Source organism: Cololabis saira, chromosome 19 (genome assembly GCF_033807715.1).
Source record: "Cololabis saira isolate AMF1-May2022 chromosome 19, fColSai1.1, whole genome shotgun sequence".
NCBI classification, from domain to species: Eukaryota; Metazoa; Chordata; class Actinopteri; order Beloniformes; family Belonidae; genus Cololabis; species Cololabis saira.
In genome coordinates, this window is record NC_084605.1 from 11,916,797 (window position 1) to 11,940,696 (window position 23,900).

Sequence of the window (23,900 nt, forward strand, 5' to 3'; positions counted from 1 at the left end):
TGCCATCATGCAGCACACGGTTTGTTTATTAATCAGGACATCAGAGATACCGACAAATAAAAATTAACAACATGTTACAGTGAAAACAACAGGGTTACATTGCCAAGTAAAAGCAGCCACAATTTGTCATTCCTGTGTTATATTGAATGTGTAATTTGAAACGGAATGAAAGTGTTAGCCCTGAATAATGGGTGTGTATTTGAGGCACCCATGCATAAGGTATTTGGTGTTTAACATCAGCTGAAAGGATAACAGTTTACTTGAATAGCTTTGTTTTTGCGGAGCCATTAAGACTTTATATCAGTGTCCAGCCCTATATTCTGGAAAAATGGAAATGTTCAAGCTTACAAAGGAATATATCTCTTGTTCTGATGTTCCCATTTTACAATATAGAACTCAAAATTAGCCCCAAACTCAGTCAATGTCTTGCTCTAGTTATTTTTCAGTGATCACTTGGTGTTCTTTTTTCTCCGAAGTTCGTTCACTTAAGCTCTTTAAATTGTCACCGTTCTACAAACTTGTCCTGATTACTGTGACTCTTGGCTTCCCAAAAGACGCGCTCCGAATCAGAGCTCCACCCTGGTGAGCAGAACGGGATAAACTGTTAGACTGTTTGTTGTCTTGTTCTTGCTCGTTCCCATTTCTCACCTTTGTTAAACTTGTACAATTCTTCACTTCTTCAGACCTCTCTTGGTCCGCTTTCCTGGGATCTGAATTTTTCATCTCTCTCTTTTCTTCTTTTGCCTCTGCACAATCATCCAGCCTCTGATGAGAATCAATATCCCCGAGATGAGCTCCAGTAAGAGCATCTCCACCTCTCAGGGGCTCTCCCGACCCTCTTGAGTTTCCCCCACAATCTTTTGGAGTTATTTCTTCTTGAACAGATGTCAGCTTCACTGAATTCTTGAACTCATTGAGACTGTGCTGGGTTTCCACTGTTACGTCTTTGTGTCTTTTTTCAGATGTTACACTCTTTTTATCTGTTGATGCTTGCTGACTGGAATCCTTGTCCTCTTGCTCAGATGGAATACTGGTTGCTTCGACCATCAGAGCTTTTTCCTCTTCCGGTCTAGATGATGTTGGAGCATCGTTCTTCGTTATGTCTGAGTCTGAAATACTGATATCGCATGCAATCTTATAGAAAAGTGAATGGTTTTCTTTCATTTTCTCCAAGCTTTCACTCACTGTTGAGGACATTCCGTTGGAGTCATCAGAGCAATGTTGCTGACTGTCGTCGTCTGCTGTTTTCTCATTCAACGGTGTGTCCAAGTTGGGAATCTGCAGAGGTATGAACTCTTGCCACTGGTCGGTGGAGAGGAACCACTTAGCTTTCAAATCACACGACTTGGCATTCTTTTCTGTGTCACCAGCAGCTTGTCTTTCAAGATGTTTCTGCTCATCGTCATTGTAGCCTGTAAAGCCTTTGCCTCCTTCCTCCTGGTACACAGTCATGGATGAGATATGAAATGGTGAAGCCTGGTGTTTGAGTTTTGTCTTGGTAATCCCTGCTCTTCCACTGTGCTGTGTTCTGTACCCAAACTTGGCCTGACTTTTTGATTTGCTAACATGTTGACGTCCCTCTTTCTCCTCAGATGTTGCACCGGAAAGTTGAAGTTCTGCACAACTGCTCAAGTTATCCAAGCACCTTTCACTGCCATCATGGCCTGAAAATGGAAAAGAGTGCATAATGTGTTGGCTATTTAACACTTAACTGACTCATTTTGTTGTGGTAAATTTTGTGTTGGTACCTTCTTTTATCCTTTGGGGAACCTGGTGAGCCTCCTTCCCCTGTCCCTTGATTGGTTGTTGACTGTCTGTAGTAGCACTCTCTCTGACTGCACTGATAGATAGACAACAACGTCTGTGTGTACACTTTCATTCATGTTACGCACATATACTTACAATTTTTCAGAAAATGCAGAAAGAAAATCCCACCTCCGCATGACTCTTTCTCGTATTCGTTCCACTCGTCGGAGCTTGGCATCTCTTTGCTCAGGACTTAGACTGAAGTCGGGGTCCATTTCAGTCGTAAGAAGCAAAGAAGACTGTTCCTCTGCCTGTTTAAAATAGATTTACACGTATGAAGATTACAACGACTGTGCAGAAGTTTACAGCGCTGTGTTTAACATCCTGGACCTCCAGAACCTCCCTTCCAAATGAGATTAACTTCTCAACCTATCTCCAATGGAAAGTCCAGCCACCCTGCAGAAGAAACCTAATTCAGTCACTTCTGTGCTCTTGGTTTTTGGGTCACTACCCATAGTTCAGGGACTGGTCATTTTATGTGTGCAAGAATCTCATCAAATTCGACTAAATATTTTAATTTCCGTAATTATAATAAGAAGATGAAGTTTCTCCTTTCTGTGCTCTTATTAGGGATGGGCGGTATGGACTAAAAAATGTATCACGGTAATTTCTGGCATTTATCCCGATAACGATAAATATGACGATAAAAAAAATACCAATTCAACTCCATCTTTTAACTATAAATCTATCTTGCTCTCAGATCCGCCATGTTTGTTACACAAAAACGTATCAACGGGAATTTATCCTTCTTTCTTTCTTTCTTTCTTTCTTTCTTTCTTTCTTTCTTTCTTTCTTTCTTTCTTTCTTTCTTTCTTTCTTTCTTTCTTTCTTTCTTTCTTTCTTTCTTTCTTTCTTTCTTTCTTTCTTTCTTTCTTTCTTTCTTTCTTTCCTTCAGGCTCATTTCCTTCCTTCCTTCCTTCTTCCCTTCCTCTTTTCTCCCTTCCTTCCTCCTTTCCTTGTTTTCTCCCTTCCTTCTCCCCTTTCCTTCCTTCCTTCCTTCCTTCCTTCCTTCCTTCCTTCCTTCCTTCCTTCCTTCCTTCCTTCCTTCCTTCCTTCCTTCCTTCCTTCCTTCCTTCCTTCCTTCCTTCCTTCCTTCCTTCTTTTTTTCCCTTCCTTCCTTCTTTCCACCTGCTCTCTCCTTCCTGCTTCCCTTCCTCTTTTCTCCCTTCCTTCCTTCCTTCTTTCCTTGTGTCCTTCCTTCTTTCCTTGTGTCCTTCCTTCTTTCCTTCTTTCCTTGTTTCCTTCCTTCCTTCTTTCCTTGTGTCCTTCCTTCTTTCCTTGTGTCCTTCCTTCTTTCCTTGTTTCCTTCCTTCCTTCTCCCCTTTCCTTCCTTCCTTCTTTTTTCCCTTCCTTCCTTCCACCTGCTCTCTCCTTCCTGCTTCCCTTCCTCTTTTCTGTCCGTCCGTCCGTCCGTCCGTCCGTCCGTCCTTCCTTCCTTCCTTCCTTCCTTCCTTCCTTCCTTCCTTCCTTCCTTCCTTCCTTCCTTCCTTCCTTCCTTCCTTCCTTCCTTCCTTCCTTCCTTCCTTCCTTCCTTCCTTCCTTCCTTCCTTCCTTCCTTCCTTCCTTCCTTCCTTCCTTCCTTCCTTCCTTCCTTCCTTCCTTCCTTCCTTCCCGTACGTTGTGCGTGGATTTAACACAGAACCATAAATCAGCTTTACACAAAAACGTCATCAACGGGAATTTATCGTTTTTACCGCGAGGTGACAAATTCTTACCGTGAGGAATTTTTTTGGCGGTTTATCGTGAACGGTAAAATATCGCCCATTCCTAGCTCTTGTACATCAAATTTACAAGTCAGGGCTGTGCTTCACTGCACACTTGAACACTTACACTTACAATTGTGATGGCAAAAGTTAATTCACACTGCCAATTCTGTCATAACAAAGTACTCTCCTAGTACCTGGATGGTGCACTTAAAGGTATGAAAGAACTGACGGCAGAACACAAGACCCTTCATGGCCTTAAAGGCAGAAGTGGCAGGAGACTCATTTGTTACATATTTGGTCAAAAAGAATAGGGCACACCTTTAATTTTTCACAAAAAGAGGAGATATTAGCACATAAAGGACAGCACTCATGTCCCCACTACCCATGTAAGGATACTGTTCATGTAGCACCATGTGGTAGTGTACGCAGTGGTGGACAGTAACGGAGTAAATTTACTTGAGTACTGTACTTAAGTACATATCCAGAGGATTTGTACTTTACTTGAGTATTAGATTTCTTTGGTACTTATTACTCTTACTTGAATACATTTCCAAAACAAATATTTTTACTTTTACTCGAGTAAATTTCCAGGAAGGCTGAAAAGTACTCGTTACTTTCAGGTCTGCTTTTTCTTCTTCCCTAAAATCCTATTGGACACAAGCTGTTTTTGTCAAAGGAGGAGACCTATCACAGTGCACGCTCTCAGACAGACATTCGGAGACAGTTTGTTATGCTCTATATTGCTATATTGTACTGGTACATGTCCTTCCTGTAAAGTTAAGTGACTTCAACATTGAGTTATTGAAAGCAGAGATGTAGTTTTTTGTAAAGCAGTGGTCTTTGAGGGGGATCCAGACTTAGTTGGATGGTGCAGGTTCATTTGGTTTCAGTTCATGATTGTTAATAAACTCTGCATCATCTGCTGTCCTCTTATGATCCCATTCATTTGATTTGTTTTTGGTGTTTTCTGCAGGTTTTATATAACATTGTGGTTCTAAAAGCAGCACATCAGTGCAGCTGGTTTCAAAGAGTTAATTCTCAGAAACAAGAGTTAAAAGATTCTTAAATTAATTTAGAAAAAATATAGTAATTTACTGATGTGGAAAATAAGAAATTTACTCTTACTCTTACTCTTACTTTTACTTAAAGTCAATTTAAAAGCATTTACTTTTGGATACTTAAGTATCTTTAAAAGCAAGTACTTTTCTACTCTTACTCGAGTAATATTTTGACTGAGCTACTTTTACTTGTAACGGAGTAAATTTGGACCAGTAGTATTTGTACTCTTACTCAAGTACTGGGGTCGAGTACTCTGTCCACCTCTGAGTGTACGACAGTGCCCCATTCAGAACATAGACCAGGTTTACCTCAAATTAGTGCTGGCAAAATGGTTCAATAATGTCAGAGGAAAGCCAAAACAGTTATCTTAAAGAAACAAATGTGTAATTTTGCAACAAATTCACACCCAAATCGAGGAGAAAGTGCAGGTAAATCAAATGTCCATAAGTGTTTCAATTAGTTTTAAATGAAATCAACTGTAGTGGGATTTTTCTCTAATTCTTTCTTACCATAACATGCAAGGCTTCACTTCCGTGTCCTAAGCCAGTTAGGTCTTGAACTTGATTGCTTGATGCATCCACTCCCTCCTGTTTGTTCACTTCTAGCAGTGAATCCATCCTGGAGGCCTTGGATCCTCCGTGATGTTGCTGTCTGCTGGACTTTTTAACAGGATGATCTCGGTGCGCCTCAGCGGATGAGCGGCTCAGATCGGGGCTCTCCAACACCAATCTCCTGGCTGGTTTGTTCAGCAGTTTTTTGCTCTGCTCTGCCATATTTTGCTGCATCTCAGAAGGAATCTGCTCAGGCAACTGAGTATTGAGCTCAGCTGGAGGATCCTCAACGGAAACTCTTCTTGCCACAAGAGATGAGGGTAGTACTGCTGTAACAACCCGTGTCACCCTTAAGGGGAAAGGAGGCTGAGAAATTACAAAATGGATTAGTAAATATCCAGTGACTAATACTACAAATACATGTAGTGCCTCCGTCAGTTCTAATTGTTAATAATTTGACAAACCTCCTCTCTTTTTTCTGAATTTTGACTTTGAGCATCCTGAGGAGGCACTGGAGGTTTCTTCTTATTAGTTAACCTCTCCTGATTTCTCTTCATCCTCTCAATCTGCTCCTCTTCACTCATTTTCATCCTCTAGAGAAGATATAAGCTTTTTATAATGAGTCATTTATGAACACTTCACCTCACCAGCACATGAACGTCATTAGAGTGAGCTGATGTGCAGAGGCACGAGTCTCTGTCTCCCCCTGCTGGCCATAGCAAATATTGCAACATGCCCTAATTGCGAGGGAGATGAGAGAATCAAAGAATTGGAATTTGGCCGTGATTGCATTGAGGAAAAATCAGCTTTGACTGCTTCTATATTTAGTGCATCCTGGGCACACGCTGCAAAACCAGCATGCAGGAAATTAAGGGGAATCAAACCTTGGTTGATTGGCTGGTTGTGTCTGGTGGGACCCACTTTGAACTATATTGGGGTTCTGAAATTGAAGTGAAAAATAGAGAAAAGAAGGTAGATACAGGCAATAGAACAATAGGAAAATAGATTAAATAAAATCATGAGGTTGGAAGGCAACACAATTCAGACTTTTGCCCAAAATTATAATTAAATACATGACAATAAAACAAACATATATTAAAGTTGTTAATAATAGATGTAACGGGGAACAATATTATATAACACTTTATTATTATGCCCCCTCTTCATGTTCTCTGTTAGTATGAGTGTGTGTGTGTGTGTGTGTGTGTGTGTGTGTGTGTGTGTGTGTGTGTGTGTGTGTGTGTGTGTGTGTGTGTGTGTGTGTGTGTGTGTGTGTGTGTGTGCCAACCGGATGCATCTCTTTGTGCTTTCACGTTAAGGAGGTCAGGCTGGCTGCTTCCTCTTATGTGTACACATTCAGCTCCGTAGTTGTAGATTCCCTGAAACATATGCTGATTAAAAACGAGTCTGATCATATTTGTGACATTGTAGACAGTATAATAATTGTTTCACCTCATACAGTGCCTCTGTCCAGCCATGGCCCTGGTCCATGCTCACATGGTTCTCCTGAAGCTCCAGGGGCAGCGGTGGGCGGATTGGGGGCACTTGCTCCATGTCCTGCAAGGACTGTCATCATAGAGATGTTGTTCAAAACTTTTCTGCAGTGATGGAACTATTGATACATTTCTGCCCATTCAGTTATCATGAATATTCCATGTTAAGTGGTGCTACTACAGTTGTTATAAGAAAATACCAGCTGGGCTCAAAAATCAGGCCAGAAGAGTAATTTAATCCTGTCGCCTTCAGTGGATAAAAATTGTATGATTGTTTAAAAGCAGAATAAAGCAGAAGTTTTTGTGTATCAGTTTGTGGAATCAAACGGTGGAATGATTTGATTTTGGAGTTAAAAGAATGTACAAACATAAAACAACTTAAGAAGAAATATAAAGACTTATTTGAGGTATAAAAATGAAGACTGTGTTTAAAGATCAGCAGCTGTGTGTGTTTTGCTATTTCGTCATGTTGTTTTTGTATGTTTGTATAGACGAATCCGGCGACCGGTTTGTGTGCGCCGCCATCTTGCGGCGGCGCCATTGCTGCGGTGGCAGGTGTCAATCTGCCACCGCAGCGCTGTTATTGTAACCTGACGCTCTACAGCATCATTATAGCTGGATTGATGATGTTAGACAGTGGCCTTCCATAAATAATGAAGGTATCTTAAATTAATGCTGATGTTAATTTATAAATAATGATTTGTTTGAGCGATAAGCAGGAAAGAATAGAGGAATAGGGAGATAAGGGAGTGTATGATTAAACACTGTAATATAGCTCTCTCCACCTCCTCTCCTTACGAGGCATGTCTGCACAATTAAATATTACCTGTGTATGTTTTGTTTAATTTTAGGTATCCAATAATATTTTATTGATCGCCTGGCGTCCGATGACGAAAAAAAACGCAATTACAGGTCTCTAATTGAAGGGCAGAACTATCTCAGCTCCGGATGATACAGAATACATACATACATAACCCCAATCTGCAGATAAAACTAGTTTGTTGAGGAAAAAATATTAACTCTATTTGTAGCTGCAGAAGAAAAAAATAATCTCACGAGGAAAACAAAAATATTGCTCATGTCTCGGAGCCTCTTCAGCATAAAAAAAAAGAAAAGAGAAGTAAGAGTAATAAAAAAGATATACTGTATGTTGTACTATTATACTAATTTATTGAAACACATGGCGAGTCAAACATCTACCAAAGCAGCTGTCAAACACTAAACAAGGTAGTAAGACGTGGGTTGTGCAGAACTGCGGCAGTAAATCCTCATCGGAGCTCCACTAGTAGTGATTTCATATGGATCAAACCGTTAATAATCATTATTTTCTCCATATACCGCTCCCTGGCTTCCTTGTTTAAGGTATCCAGGTAAATTCCAGTTCCTTTCCAGCAGTTTAACATCTTTTTTTTGCGTTCCGTCTGTTCACTTGGTGAAACAGAAAAGTGGTTTTGACAGTCCGTCCCGTCTTCATTCACTATCAAAACAAATGCACGTGACGGGACAGGAGTTTTCCGATGATACAAATACATTAAGAGAGCCTGGCAGGGAGCGGAGTAATAGATCCATACGTATATATGTCTATGGGCTGGAGCGGAGGAGCGGAGCCGCCACCGCAGTAATGGCGGCCGCTCGACTTCCGGGTTTCGCCGGATTCGTCTATAGATATACGTATTATATTTATATCATAGTAATATTATATTTATATCATAGTTACTGTATATTATATTTATAATAGAGCTTACATTTGGTATTAAACAGGTTATTTTTGTAAAAATTATATATTTTTATTTATACAAATTAGTGTATAGTATAAAACGTAAATACAGGTATATAATTTATGTTTAGTTGTGGAAAGGGGGTGGGATTAAATACATTTATACTTCCTCCTTCCTCCTTTTCGAACATGTAACTGAAATATGTTTTTTTATGTGTCTTTTTTTTCTTTATGTGGTGGAATGCCCACCTGTATTTGTTTCTCTTATCTTTTTTCTTGTTTTTTTGTTATATACATGTTCGAAATAAATAAAAACGAACGAACGAACGAACGAACGAACGAACGAACGAACGAAGGAACGAAGGAACGAACTAATAAATGTTAGTGGGCAGTAATAGCAGGGAGTTTTACCACTGGCAGCCCACTCTGCAGCCTCTCTGTTGGAGAACCAGGAGATCCAGGATGTGGAGCTGGGGACTGGAACACTGAAAGAAAGACAGAAAAGGAACAATAATTAATTTGTGTGCTTTTAGATTGTATGTGCATGTAATCTAGGTGGATAATAAAACTTTACTCAGTAGTGACAAATGGCTCAGTCAGTCCTCCCAGTGTGACTCTGATTTCTTTTTGAGTTCATAGTCATTTATTTCTTCTGTATACAAAGTGGATCCTCTCAGTTTAGTGAAACTTGGGGTCTGTTCTTTCATGAAATGCTGTTTCTGAATGTTCACGTAGGACTTAAATGAAATCCTTCAACATAATCAATTGATCAAAGCAGGAAGTTCAGTGTCAAGAAGTGCATCTTTTGCCTTCTGCTTTGACGAATCTACAGACAAAACTAGGCCTAACCACATGCTGCCTCTGTCCACATGTCGATGTGGGACACTCTGACTCAGCGGTTCTTTTGATGGACAATCTAGTGGCTTCCAAGACACCACATTCATGCTGTGTGTTTAAATGGGTGAATGAACAGCAAAACAGCAAAGCACTTTAGAATAAAAGCACTATTCAAAAAAAGCTCATAGACTACTTTAAAATATGCCACACAGTCAGGGTTGAGAGGAAACAGAAAGAATGGTGAGGGATTAAAGTGTGGCAGATACTTACTGTGGTGTCTTTGTAGTCCCAGCAGGAGGCAGATGTGGTCTCGATTGGGCCTCAGTCCGGCAAGGATGTCCTCCATCATCCACAGCTCTCTCTGAGCCTGAGACTGTTCCTGATCCGAAACAGACATGCACATGAAACATGATGATAACCGCTGAAATACTGTACACTCTAGATGAACACAGATTAATAGATGGATACATTTATTTAAAAATACCTGTGGCAATCCAAAGTTACAGATGTGTTGAAGGTGTGACCGGATCACAGACAGTTCACTCTCCATTCTCTCATACTGGCTCCATACCTGCTCCATTTCCTGAATATAACATTTTGTGAATATCAATAATAGCAATCAAAGGGATTAAAATGAAAAAAAGATGATTATAACTAGCTTCACCCACCAGTGATACGTCACACATCCTGGCCCGGATCGTCACCAGCTCCTCTTGCAGCAAAGCCTTCTGGCTCAGTGCGTCTTCGTGGGCCCGGGGCCCCTGGCTCCTCCACTCGTCCACCTGCATTCTTGACACTTCTAATGCAGAGTGGACAGTGTCCTGCAATAATGACAAAAGTTTTCTCTTATTTTATCGTTGTGCAAATCAGTCTTATTAGGGCCCGAGCACTTACAGTGCGAAGGCCCTATTGTATCTGTAGGAATTATTCTTTCTTTCTTTCTTCTTTCTTTCTTCTGACGAAAGGAGGGCCTTTTTGCCCCCCTAAACGTGCCCAAAAAGTCACCAAATTTTGCACGCAAGCCAGGCCTGGTGAAAAATTTGATATTTAATGGTTTGCATTTTATGGGCGTGGCAAAATGGCTCAGCAGCGCCCCCTAGAAAACTTTGTGCCTCAAGCCCCACAATACGACGCACATTAACGAAAATCGGTACACATCTATCTGTATCATGTTGCAACTTAAAGAAAAGTCTCTTGGCGCCATGGCCGAAACCGAACAGGAAGTTGGCCATTTTTAACATTTTGAATTAATCGCGTAATTTTGGCAAAATTTAAGCCATTCCTTCGGCAGTTAATACGGCACGAACCGTAACGTGCACCCAGGTGTGTTATACATCAAAATATGCGTCTCCATCCTGCGATCACGCGCATTACTATTTCTCTTTAAGAAGTGTTACCGTGGCGACGCAAGACGCCAAAAAGCGCGTCCACACATTAGCCCCGCCCCTTCTTCTGATTGGTTGTCCCTATTTTCTGCTATAACTTTTGAATGGTTTGACATAGGAAGTTGTGGGTGGTGTCATTTCTGATATGCTTATGGGGGGGCGGTGGCCATGAGTGCGAGGGCCCGTTCATCGCTGCTTGCAGCTTTAATTTGTATTTATCCTTTTTAAAAAAAGTAACAGGAGATATAACTATAAAAAAAATGAATTTTAAACTGTTTGCACGCTATCCAAAAGCAATTCACAGATGTGGAAACCATCAGGTCATCTGCTTCCAGCGTGTAATGAATTTGATTTTGAAGGTTAAAACTTTGAAGGGTTTTTTTCCCCCAGTATTTAGTTACCTTATCCAGTTGTAGTTGAGCCAGTTCCAGAGACAGAGACTGGAGCAGCTTGTCACACCCACACAACCTCGTCAGCACGGCCTGAAAAGGGGGAGTCAAGAAGAATATGTAATTAATCCATGAATTCCAGACAGGATGCTGTTCAATCACATCCCCTTCACAATGACTACTCACATCTGCATCGCTTTCAAGAGGCCGGATTGGAGGCAGTTCTCTTGGGTCAGGTCTGGAGGCCTGAAAAGTGTCAAAATGAGCATCAATTTCCTTTTTACAAACAACTGTCAGAAATTCTTGTACATTTCATAAAACAAATATTTAAGTCAACATCATCAAAAATTATTTTTTAAGAGCAATGTTAAGGATTTATGTGTAGGTTCATGTCTCAGTGCTTCAACATCAGTGCTTGAATTCAAAAAATGGAGCTGCACAAGCTTCAGCACACCAAAGCCACATATTGGCATTCGATACTGAAACTGAAGGAAATAAATATCTGACATGAACTTACAGATATGTAACTTTTTGCAATAGTCAAAACATGAAGCTTAATATTCAACTCCGACAAAAGACAGTTCAACTGGAATGACTTCAGGTACAGTAGACAGTACTCGAGTTGTAAAAAAAGATCAGGGGGGATGGTGGATTGTATCATATGGGGACAGATAATTTGTGCTGATTACAAATAATATAATATATATCAAATAATAGCACTGACCAAAACACCTGCAGAAATACTGCAGGAATGACATAGCAGCAGTTAAATTCAGCCTTCTGTAAGCTTTAAATATCCACTGGGTTTACATCAAATACAATCAAAACACAAAAATAAAAAACAGTTTTCTGAACTTATCAATATGACTCTGTCCTTCACAGGATAAGTAAAATGGACCACTGCAAAAACTCAAAATCTTAACAAGAATATTTGTCTTATTTCTAGTTAAAATGTCTGATTTTAGTAAAAAAAAAAATCTCATTACACTTAAAACAAGACTCATCACTGGAAAAAACAACAATTTTCACCTGTTTCAAGTAGAGTTTCACTTAAAATAAGTAGAAAAATCTGCCAGTGGAACAAGATTTTTTTGTTTGTAATCAGAAGATAAATCTTGTCCCACTGGCAGATTTTCCTACTTATTTCAAGTCAAAATTTACTTGAAACAGGTGAAAATTGTCAAATAAGTTATTTTTCTGGTGATGACTCTAAATGTTGAAATAGCAGTAAAACCACATTCATTGATGAAATGGCATAAGGGATGGAAAGGGGGGATGGCAGTTTTATTTTTATTTTAGGGGGGATGCCATCCCCCCTCATCCCCCCTCAACTCGAGTACTGACAGTAGACATAAACATAATTTATTAGCGACAAAATATAGTGATGAAGAGACAAAACACGCAACATAATGAGAAAAATGTCAATTTATAATGGGGTACTTTTACTTGGTTGTAGTTCTTCCATTTTATTTTTCATGTATTCCTATTTATTGTGTTTTTAACTTATTTTTATAACCTGCATATGTAATATAGACTTTTTCTTTCATGTTGGGACATTAAACAAATATAAAACGCAACAAGACGGCTGATTAGGTTCCACAACACAAAATGCCACCAGAACATAGCGGCGTTCAGCGGACACACAGTACCATAGGCGGCGGTAGCGCGCAAACAGATACATGGCTGCGTTGGTGGTGGTGTTGTGGGGGGTGGGGGGCGTGTGCAGTTCTCGATGAGGGGGGTAAAGGGGGGAGCAAGTCTGCCCCGGTAGAGTGACTCTGAAGGAAAAGACAGCATGTACGTGAAAAGAGAAAACATGTTTAGTATAAACTAAATATACTGGGCTACAGTAAAAGAAACTTCAATCATCTGTGAAAGGAGGTTCGACTAAACAACACGAATTAGCGAAAAACTATGAGATACTTCCTCTTTATTCAACGGCTATTCATCTGCTGCATGCTACTTTTGGTTGTTGTATGTTTTCTTGTATTCACCTTTCCCAAAGGTCTTCGTCCACTTGGTGTGTGATGGACAGAACCGTATATAGGTGCAGGCTTTAAAGAAAGTAAGAAAGCATAATATGAGTATAATTAATGCTTCAATTGAGTCTATAATTTGGATTTTAATCCATAGTATGGGTCTGTATTTGTTTTACAAAAACAATGATATGATCGCAGTACTTTCAAGAAACTACATACTATCAACTGCACTAACAAGCCACTGTACAGAATGTACTGTATACTGGACCAGCACGTATCTCACCGTACAGACAGCTACGCTTCGGCAAATGTGGAAGGTGGTCACATGGCTGCATTAACCATTTTCCTCTGGAGTGGCGCATTGCAATAAGTTATAATAAAATACCGTATTTTCTGGACTATAAGCGCTACTTTTTTCATAGGTTTTGAACCGTGCGGCTTATACAAAGGTATAGCTATTCTGTGGATTTTTCTTCCACCGCTCGGGGGGCTCTAACCGGAATTAGAATCAAAACTAAGACAAAATAAATGCAAAGAGGAATACGCTACTTCTTCTTTAGCAGATAGAAGTAGGTAGAAGCAGATTTCAAACAGATAAATAAATACCGGTTCTTTTCTCTTGGTTCTGTCCCGTTTTAATCAGCAAAGTTGCTGCCGTGTTAAAAGACACTGTTAGGAAAGGATCTATTTAGGTACAAACATGTACATCATTTACAGTTCAAAATCCTTCTGTACATGTAGTAAATATCTAATCAAACAACATAAATATCTGCGGCTTGCATATCCTTTTTTTTAAATAGAGCAGATGCGGCTTGTATGCAGGTGCGGCTTATAGTCCAGAAAATACGGTACTAGTAGACTGGACATTTTCCTGGAAGAAGCAAATCATTCAAGTACTTCTTGCATAGCCGCTCTAGTGTGTGAAGGTGTTCACATACTGCACGATTATGTTCCCTGTTTCGAAAACAAAATATCTCTACACTAGACGTATAATATGAGGTTTAGGAAATTTCCATTATCTCACAATGCTAAGACGGAGAAGAGTGTTGGAAGATACAATGGCGCGAAGCTCAGGCGTGTGTGCAGGACAGCAGAGTATATTTAGCTCCTTATGGGTTAATAACATTTTTGTCTAGATCTCTACTTGCCTAGTTTCCTTTCACACTTTCAGTTTTTAACTTTAGTGCTAAACCTCAAGCTTGAAGCCCATACAGCCACATTTTGTAGAGCTCCTCCACAGTCAATACTTGTTAAAACCGTTTCCGCAGAGAGAGAACCACTTTGTTAAAATAAAAACAAAGTCAACCAAATTTGAATGCAACACCTTTCCACACTCCAATTTAAGTAAATGGAAAAGTAATATGGCAGTTATTTATTCAGGAGACATGTCATTCAGTGTGGAGTATATATTTTCAGGGTTCTGTGACATCACAGTCCCACATCAGAGTAGAATCACCAAGCCTGAACATCCTTAACATAGCATTTGCTGTAGCCCAACCTCCACCATAAGAGCTCAAAAGAGATCTTATGATGGAGGTTTGGTAGAGTTGCGATGTTGTTTCCACTACCTGAAACTGGATGTTAATTAACTCAGATACAAGGACATCTGCTGAAAAAGGGGATGTTGTACTATATCGTTGTGTTACTTTTATCGTGTCACAGACCTGCTTCCTGATCAAGATAAAGAACTCCTCACCTTGCTGAGGCTTTGCCACCGTTCTGTGACTGGAGTTGTAGGAGCAGATTTGAACTCCAGCTTTGGTGAAGCAGGTGTGTAGTACAGGGTCTGCTGCATCATGGCTGGGTCATCAAGAGGTCGAATGTCAACCCTTCCCACTGGCGTATGAGGTCGCGACCCGAGCTGTCCTCTCGAGGTTAAAGAACCTGCTTGTGGTGATGTGTCGTCACCAGGAAGAGAGTCCTCCTCTTTGTGTGGAGCAACAGCTCTTCTTCTTAAATCAACGGGGCTTGGAGTTCTGTTTGAGGGGCTGAGGGTGAAAACAACGGAGAAAGCAAACCTGAATATAATACTAAGATTGTTCTCAGCAGAGGTGTCAAAAGTATTCACATTCATTACTCAGGTAGAAGTATAGATACTAGAGTTTAAAAATACTCCTGTAGAAGTTGAAGTATCAACTCAAGTTTTTTACTCAAGTAAAAGTATAAAAGTACTGGTTTCAAAACTACTTAAAGTATAAAAGTAAAGGTAAGGTAAGGGGGAAAAAAGCCATTAAGGACAAAAGCCATTGAATATGAATGCATCTTAGTATAATGCAAATATATTAAAGAAGCATATATGTGTACTATTGAGCATTAACATGTGTTTCAGAGAGCAGCAGATATGATGACTAGTTGCCTATAAGTATTGTAATGGTGCAAAAAGTCAAACTTCAGAGGCATGTTATCATTTATCCTAACCTTTATTGGAATGTACATCCAAGTTTAGTTGCAGGAATCTGAGGGCGACGGATGTAAGAACAAAACTGGACGAGAACATCTGAGCCACAACCAAATTCACTCTATCCGGATGGAGCAATTTAACTGGATAGTTTTTTTTAAAGGCTTGAAATAGAGTAACAAGGCTGTTTTTAAAATGTAAGGAGTAAAAAGTACAGATAATTGCGTGAAAATGTAAGGAGTAAAAGTAAAAAGTCGTCTGAAAAATAATGACTCCAGGGAAGTATAGATAACCAAAATTTCTACTTAAGTAAGGTAACGAAGTATTTGTACTTTGTTACTTGCCACCTCTGGTTCGCAGATATGTTTTCCGTTTCTAAGTAAACTGGTGGGTTGTGTCGGTATGGCAGACGTGACCTGACAAACCTTCTGTTTCTGTGATGAACACTGTGTCTGCCCCTCTGCTCCGAGTGTGACCTCCCCATCCTTCCACCGCTGAGGTGGCTCGGTTCACTCAGGGTCCTGCTGACGTGCTTGTGGTGTTGGGAGGGACTCCCTTCTTCAGAGGCCTCTGTCTCACTGCTGGCTCCAATCTGAGTAAAATCCTGATAACTTGAGCAACGTCTGAGTGGAGAAGTTGAACACAGAGAGTTTCATAAAGAACGTCGTCAAACAGCTCTAAAACCTCATGTCTATGATTAACACAGCTCTACCTGTTCATGGAGCTGTCTGGCTCCATTGCTGCGGACTGGCTGAGGGCTCGAACCCAACCCAACATATCCTCCTGAGTATCAGCACTGAAGAAATAGGCACGCATTCCCTGGTGTACCACCTGTTTTTGCAGACATTTAGACAGTTAGACACATTATTTGTTTTACATTAGACACAATGTGCCTTGCCACATACATGGTAATAATAAACATAAGAATAAATGGCGTAAAAGACAGTAGGATGTAAAAGAAATAAAAGCCACTATATGTAGGAATACCACTTCTGATTTCATGCATGCGTATAGAACTGCTGTATTGAAAAAAAAACTATTGAAAATACTGTGCTTGTGAGTTGGGACAGGTCCAGTATGACTGTAGAACCATTTTGTTGAACAAGAAGCGTAAGCTGTATAAAACAATTGACAAACCATTAGGTTATGTAAATTATTGGTTTCTGAAAACCGGTTTTGAAGCCTGATTTTCTTCGTGTGGTGAGCAGCCATGTTGCTTGAGAAGCTGATGGGGACATGCCCACTACATGTCAATCAAAGTTTGCTTTGCTCCCAGCTCCTTCAGCTGAACCTGGTCGAAATATCTGCAGGGCTGCCAGCGGTCGTTTCCAGCAGAATACACCCTTTAACATGTTGATTTGACACCAAATAAAAAGATCAGTTGTGTTTAGCTAACACTAAGGGCCTGATTTACTAAAGGTTTGCGTGCGTAAAAACCTGTGCAAACTTGACAGCACCCGCAAACCAATGTGCAAGCTGATCTACTAACGGCGTGCAAAGACGACTGCGTCTCGGAAATCCGCAGAATAGCGCACGCTGTTCATTTAGTACTTTTGCCCTGATGAATAATCAATATGGGGCGTAACCGCCAGAGAGCGCTAAATACTGGGAGGGGAAAATGCAAATAGGTTCATTTACCACCCGCAATGAGATTTACCAAGCCTGAAAGTAGTTGCGTGTATTGTGATTGCGTCTGTATTTAATACGTTCGAAAGGAAGGTGCTAATCTCCACATGCAAAAGGAGAAATATTTTATTTGAATGTTACATCGAGTATTATTCAGCAAAAGGTTGCCACAGGAGGCACATTCATTTTTTTATTTGTGATAATAAATAAATCACGTGTTTTCATGGAGAAAAAAGTGTTTCTTACTTGTGCGCCTATTGTGCGCCTGCACCCCGTGAAAAGAACCCCCTCGTCTGACAAAAATTATGTTCTCATTCTGTTTCACGTAGCGTCCAGTTTTGTGTTAATGATTCATGTTTAAATGCGCTCATGGATTCCACAATAGTCATACTTTCCCACAATCACAATCACATAACAAAAATCGGGTAAATGGTTATTGATGTCATTAATTAATAGCCTGCTTACTGTGTTGTCTTCCATAATATTTGTCAATATATATATAATATAAACTCCTAAGTATGTGTTTGTGTGAGTGTGTATATATAAAAATATTGAAGTGTCAGTGTGTTGTTTTTTTTCTTGGTCTACTTATCATTGAATATACGAGGGGGTGCTTTTCACGGCAGGGGTGCTGAATACGGCACAACAATTTGCCTCTTCCACTAATATCTCTATAACTCCAACTCGTCAAATTTCATTTTGCGCTTGCAACTATATCCTGCTTTCCATCCAGACTCTTCATGGCGCAAAGTTTGCGCTCGCAAAAGACACGCAACACCTCATTTAAATACTGAGGTTTGCACCTGTTATCAATTGCGCACGCAATCTTAGTTGATCACCCGCAAAACACACAACAACAGCACGCGCAAACTTTTTCAGTGCACACGCAATTTAGTACTCTTTATTTAGGATCTTAGTAAATCGGGCCCTAAGGGCGGTAGCATGATGATAATGAATGAGGAAGTGATAATGACTAGCCATTGGCTGAACCAACTGTCAATCAATCATATTAGAAATAAATGTATTGCTTTATATAAAGTATTTTGTCACGGTACAAAAAAATTCACCCCCCTTCAGAATCGTCATTAGTGTGAAATCAAACGATTGAGACCAAAACTGTTTTTTTAACCAGGCTGTAAGTATGTTTATTTGTACTCTAAAGTTGGACATTTTAACATGGGAGGCAATGGAGATTTTCTCACTTTTTCAGTCTGCTTCTATCGATCAGCCGAATAACAAATCTTAGTTCTGAATCAAGCAACAAGCATCTATCTTCCAGACTGAGGCTCATGCGGCTCTTGGAGCAACATGGCTGTGCCCTTTATAAAGAAAAATGGGCTTCAGAACTGGTCTTCAGAAACCAATGGGCCACGTGACCTGATGCTTCGTCCAATGTTTTATACAGTTCATCCGCCTCAATCTGGATGTAAGATGCTTGGCGCTTGACTAGAAGTGCACCTCATTGTGCTTTACAACAGGGGGTGACACGCAAACCTTCTTGTGATATGTCGCCCCTCTTTGGTCAGAAGTGGTATTGCTACTGTATATACAGGACTGTCTCAGAAAATTAGAATATTGTGATCAAGTTCTTTATTTTCTGTAATGCAATTAAAAAAACAAAAATGTCATACATTCTGGATTCAATACAAATCAACTGAAATATTGCAAGCCTTTTATTATTTTAATATTGCTGATTATGGCTTACAGTTTAAGATTAAGATTCCCAGAACATTCTATTTTTTTTAGATAGGATATTTGAGTTTTCTTAAGCTGTAAGCCATGATAATATCATGGCAATATTAAAATAATAAAAGGCTTGCAATATTTCAGTTGATTTGTAATGAATCCAGAATGTATGACATTTTTGTTTTTGTAATTGCATTACAGAAAATAAAGAACAATATTCTAATTTTCTGAGACAGTCCTGTAGAGTGCCTGTAACCAAATATGGGTAACCATTTACAACCTCTGGCTGGAGGACCTGAGGAATTTACAGGAAGAATAAGGAAGAGTACTCCTGTAACCAGCCTGAAAATACTGAGGAGCTTGACTATAAAATGCCCTGAAAATTAACATAAAAAGTTTGATATTATTTCTAAAATGTACTGGTAAACTATATATATATATATATATATATATATATATATATATATACATATATATATATATATATATATATATATATATATATATATATATTAAATATATATAATAAATTAATCCAATTATTTTGAAATTAATGTCTGTTTCACAATGACTTCTGTCTTTAAAATCAAAAGCAAGATCAAAGGCAACAAAATGATGATACCTTGAAGGTAAACTTTCTGTTCTTGCATTCCCGTGGTGTGCAGAACAGGATTTTGTAGCTTGGTAGCGGGATGCTTCCCAGCACAGATTCCTCTCTACTGTCTGAATGAGGGTTGAAAAGGAGTCAGTTTTATACTGAGCGTGTGAAAGCGTTTCACCTGCATGAAGCACTGGGCATCAACTTCTGGTCCTACCTTTATAGTAATACAGACAGTAGTTTGAGAGGACAAACCATCTTCTCTTCCAAAGCTTCAAACCAGAGCTATCCTGCAAAGACAAGGTTTTTGCCCAACACTCTCACACTCTTTTCTTCATGAATAATGATGCACTGTACATTTTAAACTGAATCTGAAAGAAAATTACTTTTTTGTTGAGCCATCCTCTGATGACGACAGGGCAGTTGGGGTCTCTTTTGGCAGCCTGACATCTTTTCCCAAATGCTTGTACTTTTCCATCGCTTTCCTGCTAACAGAGGAGGGGATTATAATTTTCTGCACATATGTATGTATTTACAGTATCACCCATGCACCATGGGACTAATGCAAACAGGAAAACAAACCTTTGTGACAGGAAAGTATGAAATTGTGGCCACACTGGATGCTTGGCTTACCCTGTCCTGATCATCCATTCTGGTGGGACACACACAAAGTCATTCAGTTCACAAAGAAAAAAAACGGTCACACAAAAAATGCATAAAATTGCACAAGGTCTTGAGATAGAAATGGTTTTTCTGAAGGCAGAAAAGTATCAATAACCGTTTTTCATAACATCTTAAATGCAATAAAGCATCACAAGTGACATTAAACAACAACTCCTAACAGCGCTGCCAACTTAACACAGAAGTGAGTTTGGCTATGACTCGAGGCCTTACCAACACAATCTGACCCAGCGTTTCCCTGTAGAAGCAGTCAGACACTCCCATGGACCGCACATTGAAGTCTTCAAATAAACATATGCAACATTCCAGTATAGTTTAGTTTTTTCCCCTGGTCAACTGTTCATTCTTTTAGACGCTCGATGTTGTGCTCCCTCACTTCCAAGAAAACTCTCCCGCAAATCTATTCTGAGCCATAACAGGCCAGTGTGCATCCCCGCCATGAAACTGACAGGTGACAGCTGCGTCGCCGTGGTAGCAGGGAGGGGCCGGGACTGTGTGAAAAGCAATCTGGCAGCAGGGGATGAGCTGGTATGAAAGGCAAGGTCTGAGACGGGTGCCAAAGCTGCAGGAACAGCATTATGGAGCACTGAGGACAGAAAACTATAAATGAAAGAGTCTTGTGGAAGTGGTATGCTGAAGACAAATGTGAATAGAGGGGGGCACTGATTTGTGACAATTTGCAACATTCATCACTATAGATAGTTCACAGGAGACAAAATGCTTACGTTTGGACTTATTATTTTCACATACAGATGTAAGTTCATTACACAAACTTTTATATACTCCCAACTTTTAATTTTTCTATGACCTTCACTTCAGATCATATCAGTATTTTTGTAAAGACTGAACCTCATAAATACTATAGACTTTTTAATAATAATTATAATAATACATTTTATTTATATAGCGCTTTTAAAAGATCTCAAAGACGCTTAAGAAGATGCTTAAAAAGACGCTTTTTAGTTTTCTTTGCATTGTTCCCCCCACATAGGCACTTAAAGTCACTATGTAACAATACCACTTCCAACCACATGGGGTATATATTTGCTGCCCCTTGTGGTCAGAAGTAGTATTGCTACATAGAGTGACTTTAAGCTTAAATATGCTGTATTGATGTCATTTGTGTACCTATAAACTGATCATTTTATTTTATTTTCATGTATTTATTGGTTTAAAAGACCACTGTATGCTGAATATTTTCTGTTGTGGGATTTTTACTCATGTGACACTAGTTGTCACAGCCTTACAAATGGCAACAGCTAATGTCTTCAGTCTCTGCTAGTGATGAGTTTAAAACAGTTAAATCATTCCTAAAGATTTTTAAGCTTCTGTCATGTTGATCTTGATTGAGCTATCAGTTGTGGCCATCTTAGAAACTTTGGAGGTTTCCTTTTGATTGCTATGGATTTGTAATAGTGATGCACCGAAATGAAAATTTGTGGCCGAAACCAAAACCGAAAATAATAATAAACACTTGGCCGAATACCGAACAATACCGAAAATGGTTCTTCGCAGTTTTTCATTCATTTTGCCAATTTTTTCACCATTGCATAAATCAAATACATTTGATTTAGGCATGCTTTTCAAAGAAAAAAATCTTTTACAAAATTACAAGGTAGAAAATATTTATTGAACATAAAAAACTGAACATTTTTTAATTTCCCAGCATTATGTTGTTTTGGTTCCTCCTCCTGGTGAATGTTAGGTAAAATTCTTATGTGGTTACCTTTTGGTTGGCCAACGATTTATGTTTGTGGTGCGCAACCGGGAGCGGCCAGTCTATTTCCTTATATTACAACGCCGTTATTAATTGTTCGGTTTTTTCCCACTTATTCCCCCGAACACCAAAAGTGTTTTTTTGCCATTTTCGGCCGAACAATTTCGGTTACCGAACAATCGGTGCATCACTAATTTGTAAACAATGAAACAAGATAACAAAGTTTAACTGATAATGTCAGGATATTTTAATAGTTTAGGAAGGATATGCCTATACAAAGTAAATATTGGGAATATTATCTCTACGTGTGGTAGGAGGAAGGACAATAAGTGTTGAAGTTGCTGGTTAACATTAACTCTTTGAAGATAAACATGCAGCTGTAACTGGATGTGAGTCACAATGCAAGAATTTACAACCATATCTGAAGATATTTATGTTTCTTGTAAAATGCTTTTTGGTAATTTTTTTTTCCTTTTCAGTTTTGTACATTAATAACTTTGGTGGTTTTTGCTACACGAATGTTGAGATGTGACATTTAACCTTGAGAGACAACATTGTGGACAAAATTGTGAAACAGTTTCTTGATCAAAGGAATTACTAAATGAAAAGGAGAAAGTAGAGAGATGGATATTGTTTAAGACGGACAGATAAGAGGCTTCTGAAAGGAACAGCGAACATCTGGTGTCTGCTGCTCCAACCGAAAACCTTCACACCTGTTACTGGCAACGCACAACGTGAGGCCTTTTAACAATTTACATCTTAAAGCCAATCAAAATTTAGATTTATAGTTGATTTTTCAGGCTCTGTGAACTTTGATGAACCTAATGACAAAAACATCACGAGACCCACCTCACACTGAGCCTCCACTCGAGGGTGACCATGAGCTTTTTCCAACGTTTGACTTTCATGTCAGCACTGACCACAATCCACAACCAGTGAGATGCAGAGTAAATGAGACCAAACAATCCCCTCTTTGTGACAGATGAGAGCAGAGACACAACTTTGTAGCCACTGGGGGTTACGTGGGTGTCGTGAAATATTTGGAAAATCTCCTTCTTAATCAGTAGGGGTCTCTCACTCAGAGAGGAGAAGACTTAAAATGCTAAAGAGGGATGAAGGGGAGGACAAATGGTGGGTCTGTGTACGACACAGAGTGAGCTTTGTGATGGTCGGCGACACTGAAGCATCATGTGAAGTTAGACGGACAGCATGTTGAATACATTTGCTGGGGAAATAATAGTTTCTCTCTTAACAAAACATTTGCATGTCTCTGGGGTTATTACAGTATGCTTTGTAATGTAAAAAAAGAAAAAAAAGTGACGAAACACTTTTGACCTTGATTAGTAATGTCATGACGTGAGCTCAATTTGATTGTTTAACGTGAGGAAATGGGGCTTCCAGATGCGTCACAATTCACACAGAAAGAAGCAATAAACTTCCATGATCTCTGGCCAGAATACTTTTATGGGTAAATACAGCTGAGATATCCAAGCTTGGTATACATTCAATGAAAAAAAAGAGTGCCTTGATGTTTCGAGTACAGATCAGTCACACTGATTCACAGTATTGTAAAAGCTAGAGAAGCCTGGGTTTAAAGTAGTTGCATAAAGTAAAATAAATCATCGGTAAAACAACATTCTTCAAGGATAGCAAAGATTGCAGTAACTAAATACTCCAAATAAAAGATATGTAAAGCATTACTAAGATGCCATATTGCCTTACCTGAGTAATTGTGCTCGCCTGCTGGCTGCTTTAAGCTCCATCACTTGGCTTTTCCTCCTCACAGCATCTCCTCAGGCTTGGCTGCTCTCTTCTTCGTGGCTACCACACGCTCCTGTTGCCCTGACAGTCCCAACAATCTGCTGTTCCACACCTCTTGCTTGCTTTTGAAGCTCTCGCTGACTGTTTCACTTTGTTTTAACCTAGTGTTTGACGGATGCTCTACCTACGCTGGTCTGCTTTTCTGCGCTCCAACAGTGCACTCTCTATGAGCCCCTTGTTTCTTCCTCACCCCTCTTCTTCTACTTCTTTCCCTTGTTGAGTGTCCCTCCCTCTCCCTCTCAGCCTGCCCTTGACAGCCTCTCTGTCTTCTGCTGAGAGTGGGTTCGAGGGACAGGAATTTATAATAAATTAGCTGCTTTTTTATTCTTCCGTCTACCCTTTGCAGCATTGCTTTGTGACAAGATAGTTTATTTGCTCTTTTGTTCATACTTTTTGCAAAAGTCTTTTATAACACAAAAAAATATTTTGAAAAATACAGTGGCTTCTTATT

General features: G+C 39.5%; 1 protein-coding gene across 8 annotated transcripts; it reads right to left on the reverse strand.

The window, feature by feature from the left end:
- si:ch211-234p6.5 (pleckstrin homology domain-containing family A member 4) lies at positions 1 to 23,647 on the reverse strand. Of its 8 annotated transcripts, none has more exons than XM_061709086.1 (24): positions 23,351 to 23,647; positions 19,864 to 19,882; positions 19,617 to 19,718; positions 19,448 to 19,520; positions 19,255 to 19,355; positions 16,033 to 16,151; positions 15,746 to 15,943; positions 14,619 to 14,910; positions 12,938 to 12,997; positions 12,593 to 12,721; positions 11,130 to 11,189; positions 10,956 to 11,036; positions 9,838 to 9,990; positions 9,654 to 9,752; positions 9,440 to 9,548; positions 8,744 to 8,817; positions 6,575 to 6,688; positions 6,411 to 6,501; positions 6,007 to 6,062; positions 5,587 to 5,715; positions 5,081 to 5,488; positions 1,936 to 2,057; positions 1,749 to 1,840; positions 1 to 1,664 (listed from the first exon to the last, which is right to left on the reverse strand). In XM_061709086.1, the coding sequence occupies exons 1-24, from the start codon at positions 23,389 to 23,391 to the stop codon at positions 511 to 513; spliced, it is 3,876 nt and encodes a 1,291-aa protein (XP_061565070.1). In that variant the 5' UTR covers positions 23,392 to 23,647; the 3' UTR covers positions 1 to 510. The 8 variants fall into 8 exon arrangements, with proteins under 8 accessions (XP_061565070.1, XP_061565067.1, XP_061565066.1 ...); XM_061709083.1 differs by having other exon boundaries at positions 19,617 to 19,715; positions 19,813 to 19,882; XM_061709082.1 differs by having other exon boundaries at positions 19,813 to 19,882.
- Between the last annotated feature and the right edge of the window lie 253 nt (positions 23,648 to 23,900).